Below are 6865 nucleotides of genomic sequence, written 5' to 3'. Positions count from 1 at the left end.
AATACTGTACTAACTGAAATATAAATTCTTGAATCTTTTTTTCCAATGTATTGTTTTGGTCTTGTTATATTTAATACTAGTATCCTCATCTTTATATGAGAATCAACACATACTATTTTAAAAGCATAATCGTAAGGTTATGTCCAAAAACATACTGATTATATTTCCTCCAAGAGCACAAGTCCATCTGCTATGCATCTTTGCAGAATATCCCCCTTTTCCACCCAGGGTATTGTGAATTTCTAAAGCAGGAAAAGACCAAAAAAAAATGGATTTAACTATAAGTCTTGTCTTACTATAAGTCTTACTCTCAGTCAAAATGTGAATAATCAGAAAAGGCTGATTCCAGGGACTTCACTTGTGATCTTTCTTGTAGATACTCCATCTTGGAAAATGGATTCCTTCATATCCAGTCAGCACATGTCACAGACACTGGACGATATTTGTGTATGGCTACCAATGCTGCTGGAACAGACCGCAGGCGAATAGATTTACAGGTCCATGGTAAATATACTTCTGTGAATGACATCTAATCTTTGGGTTAAATGTTCTTTGATAGCCTAAACCAGTGAGATCATAAAGACCTTGATATCCGGGTCTACACGAGTGTACCACACTCTATTGTGAACAGTCAAGATCCACGTTTTCTCCTCACTGTGGCTAGCACCATCACAACACTATTTAAATTCAGAGCCTGATCAAGTTCATGATTAGGGGGCAAGTTACCAGTGATTAATTTCAGTCTGGCAGAAATACTTCAGGTGGCATACTATTTGCTGAATGTGTTACCCTCCTATTTGTTGACTTTGTTTTAGTTCCTCCATCCATTGCTCTGGGTCCTACCAACATAACTGTAACAGTAAATGTTCAAACTACTCTGGCTTGTGAGGCTACTGGGATACCAAAACCATCAATCAGGTGGAAGAAAAATGGGCATCTTCTTAATGTAGATCAAAATCAGAATTCATACAGGTAAGGAATAATTTTTTTTAACTTTTTAATATTTGTTTATTTTTTAGAGAGACAGGGTGCAAGCAGGGGAGGGGCAGAAAGAGAGAGAGAGAGACAGACAGAATCTGAAGCAGGCTCCAGGCTCCGAGCTGTCAGCACAGAGCCTGAAGCAGGGTTCGAACTCATGGACGGTGAGATCATGACCTGAGCCAAAATCAGACGCTTAACTGACTGAGCCACCCAGACGCCCCAGTAAGGAATAATTTATTTATTTTTTATTTTTTTTTTTACTAAGGAATAATTTAATTGAAAACCCCCACCTACTATTTAGAAACATTATTTTTTTGAAATTTTTTTTTTTCAACATTTTTTATTTATTTTTGGGACAGAGAGAGACAGAGCATGAACGGGGGAGGGGCAGAGAGAGAGGGAGACACAGAATCGGAAACAGGCTCCAGGCTCCGAGCCGTCAGCCCAGAGCCTGACGCGGAGCTCGAACTCACGGACCGCGAGATCGTGACCTGGCTGAAGTCAGACGCTTAACCGACTGCGCCACCCAGGCGCCCCTAGAAACATTATTTTTTTTAAATTTTTTTAACGTTTATTTATTTTTGAGACAGAGACAGAGCATGAACGGGGGAGGGCCAGAGAGAGAGAGGGTGACACAGAATCCGAATCAGGCTCCAGGCTCTGAGCTGTCAGCACAGAGCCCGATGCGGGGCTGGAACTCACAGAGCGCGAGATCATGACCTGAGCCAAAGTTGGACGCTCAACCAACTGAGACACCTAGGCACCCCTAGAAACATTATTTTAAAAAGAATTAACATTTCATCTCTATCAATGGGGACAGCATATATATACATACAATGGGGACAGCCTTTACATACATGTTTGAAGCTATACATGTTTGAGGAATTAGCTAGTATATAGAGTATATATATTTTTTTTTTTCAACATTTTTTATTTATTTTTGGGACAGAGAGAGACAGAGCATGAACGGGGGAGGGGCAGAGAGAGAGGGAGACACAGAATCGGAAACAGGCTCCAGGCTCTGAGCCATCAGCCCAGAGCCCGACGCGGGGCTCGAACTCACGGACCGCAAGATCGTGACCTGGCTGAAGTCGGACGCTTAACCGACTGCGCCACCCAGGCGCCCCTAGAGTATATATTTTTTAATGTGAAATTAGTTTTTCAACCTAAAAGCTTTTTTTGAATTATAGGTTCAACTTCTCCATTCATAAACCTTATGAATGAAGGTCAGAGAGATCTGCAAGATTAGATTCCTATTCTGCTTTATTTTTTAGCACCTTTTAGATTTTTATAAAGACAAAAAGTTAAAGCATCATTTGGTATAAAAGAAAAACTATTCTGTAAAATTAATACTAGCTGTAGCCGTAGAATAAAAAATAAAATTCTGAACCTTGAAATACACCTTAGGTCTTTGATAGCATGAGGGAACATACCATTTTCTCCAATTTTTTGCATTCTCCCAGCTTTACTTCCAGTAGCTCATAATATGACAGTGTATGGTTTTTAAAAGCTAACCTCTAAATCACTAGGAATTTCTGATATTTAAGATGAGCATCATTTATTGTATCTCAATTAAGTTAATGGATAGATACCTCATCAAAGGATTTGCCAAATGTTCTCATAGGTCTACTTTGACAATAATTCTGATAATCAGGAAATATGAAAACAGGAGTGTTTCACTTGGAATTCTATTGTTTCTCTCTCTTTCTCACCCTTTTATTCTTTGGGTAGCGGGAGTCTAGTGACTTGAAGATATACACTATATGGAAAATATACAATACCATTGAATAAAAAAGCATGTCAAATGTATTCCCATTAAATCAAATCATTTTTATTCCATCAGCACACACTTTGCAGTAAGAAAGTAGATATTTTATTTAGATTTACTTAGAATAATATATGTATATTCATTAAAGCTCTTAAATATTTGAAATGATCTAGATCACTTTAGTTTTTAATTGATTAGACATTAGGAAAAGGACTTATTGATGTATGTACTATGCATCTCTAAGATGTCCAGCACATGTAAGGAGACATGTGAAGGAGGGAAACATGCAAGACAGACAGAGTTGTAATTACCTGTCCATCAATGGACATAATCAAGTACCAATCTACAAAGCTATTGTGAAATTTAGAGATAGTTTATGTGAAACAGTTGAGATGGTGCCAGAATGTATTCAATGCTCAGTCAACAATAGCTATCATCAGTGTGCCCATTTTACTGTATTTCACTTAGAAGAGCATGGTTGATCATGATAGAAGCATTCAGAAAATGCAGGATGCCCCCTTTGAACAATCCACCCAGCTGCTTCCCATAAATCTCAAGGTTAGGGCTCTGTTAACCCATTGCCCTTATAAAAAAGTCTGATATATGAAGTATCAGAGAGACTCCTCATTTTAACATGAGGAAAGAATTCCATTTCCCTCAATTCACAACATGGTACCATGTTGAACCAACATTTATGAAAAATGATATATAGTACATCATTTCTTTGAAATATTTCTTCTAGGCTCCTTTCTTCAGGTTCACTAGTAATTATTTCCCCTTCTGTGGATGACACTGCAACCTATGAGTGCACTGTGACAAATGATGCCGGAGAGGATAAAAGAACTGTGGATCTCACTGTCCAAGGTAGAACTGGCTTCTTGTATGGATTGATACTTACTATCATCATACATTTCATCATTCCACTACCTTACAACAGGGCTTCTTTTTCCACTTACCTAACATTCACTTTCAGCGTAGGAAAAGAAAGATGTATGATAAGAGTTTGGAAATCTGGAAGAGTTGCAAATGTGTACTTTCTTCTTCTTGTTATTGTTGTTTTAGTTCCACCTTCCATAGCTGATGAGCCTACAGACTTCCTGGTAACCAAACACGCCCCAACGGTGATTACTTGCACTGCTTCGGGAGTTCCATTTCCCTCAATCCACTGGACAAAAAATGGGATAAGACTACTTCCCAGGGGAGACGGTTATAGAATTCTGTCATCAGGTAAGGCCAAGTTCAGTGATTACACGTCTATGATTAGATTAATCATGAATAGATGGCTTCACCTGGCCTTTTTTTGGTACCCAAATAAAAGAATAAAATACATTTTCATTCCTAGACTTAGGCACCTGGGGGGAAAGGCAGTTAGAGTGGGAAGGGGAATTAGAGAACAGGAGAGAAAAAAAATCTGGAAACAAAATAACAATAACTGAATATAATCATGATCATTGGAATTTTATGTCCATATTTACTGATGCTAAGGTTTTACAAGTTCATGGGTTGCTTTTGAGTGAGCAATACTCCCTCCATTGGCCAAAAAGAATCTCCATTCATTTAACAAACATTTAATGCCTAAAATAAGTTAGAGACTCCACCGAGTTTCTGAGGTTATAAAACTAAGAGGGTTCTTGTTTTCAAGGTTTTTATAATTGAGTAGGTAGGGAAGGTTGGGTGATAAGTGCTAGGATGGGTAATTTTTGAGAGTGGTAGCAGCCATCATTTATAAAGTTTATGTATTGAAAGAGAAAAAAAAATTCACCTCAATGAAAATATAGGTAATTCACACTGGTGTTTCTGAAAGCTGATCCACTAAGTTGGGAGGGTGCATTAGAGATAAACTAAAGTAGCAACTAACATCCTGGGGTTTATGCATCTGTGCATATTATTCTAAGGGAATTTATTTTCTCAATAGAAGGGAAATAATGGAAGATCATTCGCGGGGTAGAACTTGGCTTTTAAAGCAAAGTATTTTGGCTGTCTCAGAAACCTATATAGATTGGTAGCAATTAAAATTATAAAATAGAAATGAAGTACCCTTCAGCACAAGGTATTGTGTTAAGAGAACAGTTTGGAACTTTCTCAAAATATTAAACAGAGTTACCATGTGACCCAGCAGCTCCATTCCTAGGAAATGAAAACATATGTCCACACAAAGACTTGTATGCGAATGTTCATACAGCATTATGCACAGTACACAAAGGAGAAACAATCCAAATGTCCACCAACTGGTGAATGAATAAACAAAATATGGATAATCCACACAATGAAATTCTATTTATCAATAAAATAGAGCAAAAAAAATAGGGCAAAAATTGGCACATGCTACAACAGATGAAACTCACAAACTCTGCTCACAGCAAAGGTAATCGGACTCAAGCCATCTGTATGATTGCAAATGCATGAAATGTTCAGAAAGGGCAAATATACGGAGAATGTGAAGAGATTAGCGATTGCCTGGGGCTGAGGTTGGGAGTGAGACGTGACTGTAAATAGGATGAGATTTCTTTTTAGGGTAATAGGAATGTTCCAAAAATTAGATTGTGATAGTTGTGCCATGTAGCTGTAATTAAGCTAAAAATCATTGAAGTGTACATTTACTTGGGTGAATTTTATGGTTGTAAATTTTGCCTAAATGAAGTCATGAATAATAACCAAAAGGCACTGTGTTAGGCACTTCAGGGGATGCAAGTATGCATATAAGCCAAGCACCACTGTGCTATAGGGACAAAAACACAAAATCAGAGAAACCTAGTTTATTGAACCAGAAAAATGGTTGCAGAAAAAACGGACACACTGTGCATAAAAACTTTTTTTCTTTTTAGGAGCAATTGAAATGTCTGCCACTCAGTTCAACCATGCTGGAAGATACGCTTGTGTTGCCAGGAATGCAGCTGGTTCTGCACATCGACACGTGACCCTTCGTGTCCACGGTATGAAGGTTACTTTTCATTAAAAGCTTGTTGTTTTTTCTTCAAGTCATGTTTATCCTTGAAGGGATGGATGTACTCTCTAGAGTTATGAAACCTGGTAATATCTTGGGAATATGAAAGGTTGATAGGTACTAGTCAAAAGACTAAAAAAAAAAAAACACAAAACCTACAGATGACAAACCACACAAAACAACCCCTATGTTATTTTTTTCTTGAATTGCTGTAATCTGTTCCTGCTTCTAGTCTTTTTGTTTTTTAATGTTTTTTTATTTTTAAAAGAGACAGAGAGAGAGAGTGAGAGCAAGTGGGGAGGTGCAGAGAGGGAGGGAACAGGGGATCTGAAGCAGTCTCCATACTGACAGCAGAGAGCCTGATGTGGGGCTCAAACTCACAAACCATGAGATAATTACCTGAGATCATGACCTGGCTCAACCAACTGAGCCACCCAGGCACCCCTGCTTCTAGTCTTCTAATGGAAACTGCCTACAGTTGCAAGACTCAAAAAAATGTAATACGGTCAATATTTTCTTCTCCCTAGCACAAGCAGATCACTAAAAATTTGGAAATATGAATCTGGGCATGTTTAACCCATGGCTGCTTTAGATGTTCCTGCCACTAACTGGTGCCATTGCTTTCTCTGTTGATTGGTTCTTACAGAGCCTCCAGTCATTCAGCCTCAGCCAAGTGAACTAGACGTCATTGTAAACAATCCAATTTTATTACCATGTGAGGCAACAGGGACACCCAGTCCTTTCATTACTTGGCAAAAAGAAGGCATCAATGTCATCGCTTCAGGTACCTACCAGTGTTTATATCAAGAAAATCACAAAAAAAACAGTGTTTTATAATTCAGAAGTCAGTATTATCTTTTAATGAAAAGAATTTTTAATAAAAATTATTTTTACCCTGCTTTCACAATTGCAATGCAGGCAAAAGTCATGCAGTTCTCCCTAGTGGCGGCTTGCAGATCTCCAGAGCCGTCAGAGAAGATGCTGGCACTTACATGTGTGTGGCTCAGAATCCAGCTGGTACAGCCTTAGGCAAAATCAAATTAAATGTTCAAGGTACCTAAATAATTCATCTCTATGTCTTCATTGCAAAGATGCTTGTAACGATGGATGCCACATTTCATTTATCTAAAATAATGATGCTGCCATAGTTGTCAACATTCTGAGTTTACATT

General features: G+C 38.1%; 1 protein-coding gene across 3 annotated transcripts in view; it reads left to right on the top strand.

Moving 5' to 3' along the window:
- Positions 1–6865, top strand: part of HMCN1 (hemicentin 1) — a 481286-nt gene that overhangs the window by 411214 nt on the left and 63207 nt on the right. For all 3 annotated transcript variants that reach the window (XM_058700608.1, XM_058700606.1, XM_058700609.1), the window contains 7 exons: positions 377–504; positions 816–972; positions 3492–3613; positions 3812–3976; positions 5575–5682; positions 6340–6477; positions 6612–6746. In XM_058700608.1, the coding sequence (XP_058556591.1) occupies positions 377–504; positions 816–972; positions 3492–3613; positions 3812–3976; positions 5575–5682; positions 6340–6477; positions 6612–6746 (953 nt within the window). The remainder of the gene's footprint in view (positions 1–376; positions 505–815; positions 973–3491; positions 3614–3811; positions 3977–5574; positions 5683–6339; positions 6478–6611; positions 6747–6865) is intronic.

The sequence above is a fragment of the Neofelis nebulosa genome, chromosome 15, assembly GCF_028018385.1.
Source record: "Neofelis nebulosa isolate mNeoNeb1 chromosome 15, mNeoNeb1.pri, whole genome shotgun sequence".
Lineage (NCBI taxonomy): Eukaryota > Metazoa > Chordata > Mammalia > Carnivora > Felidae > Neofelis > Neofelis nebulosa.
The sequence above is the reverse complement of the archived record's forward strand: the minus strand, read 5'-3'. Positions and strand labels throughout refer to the sequence as shown.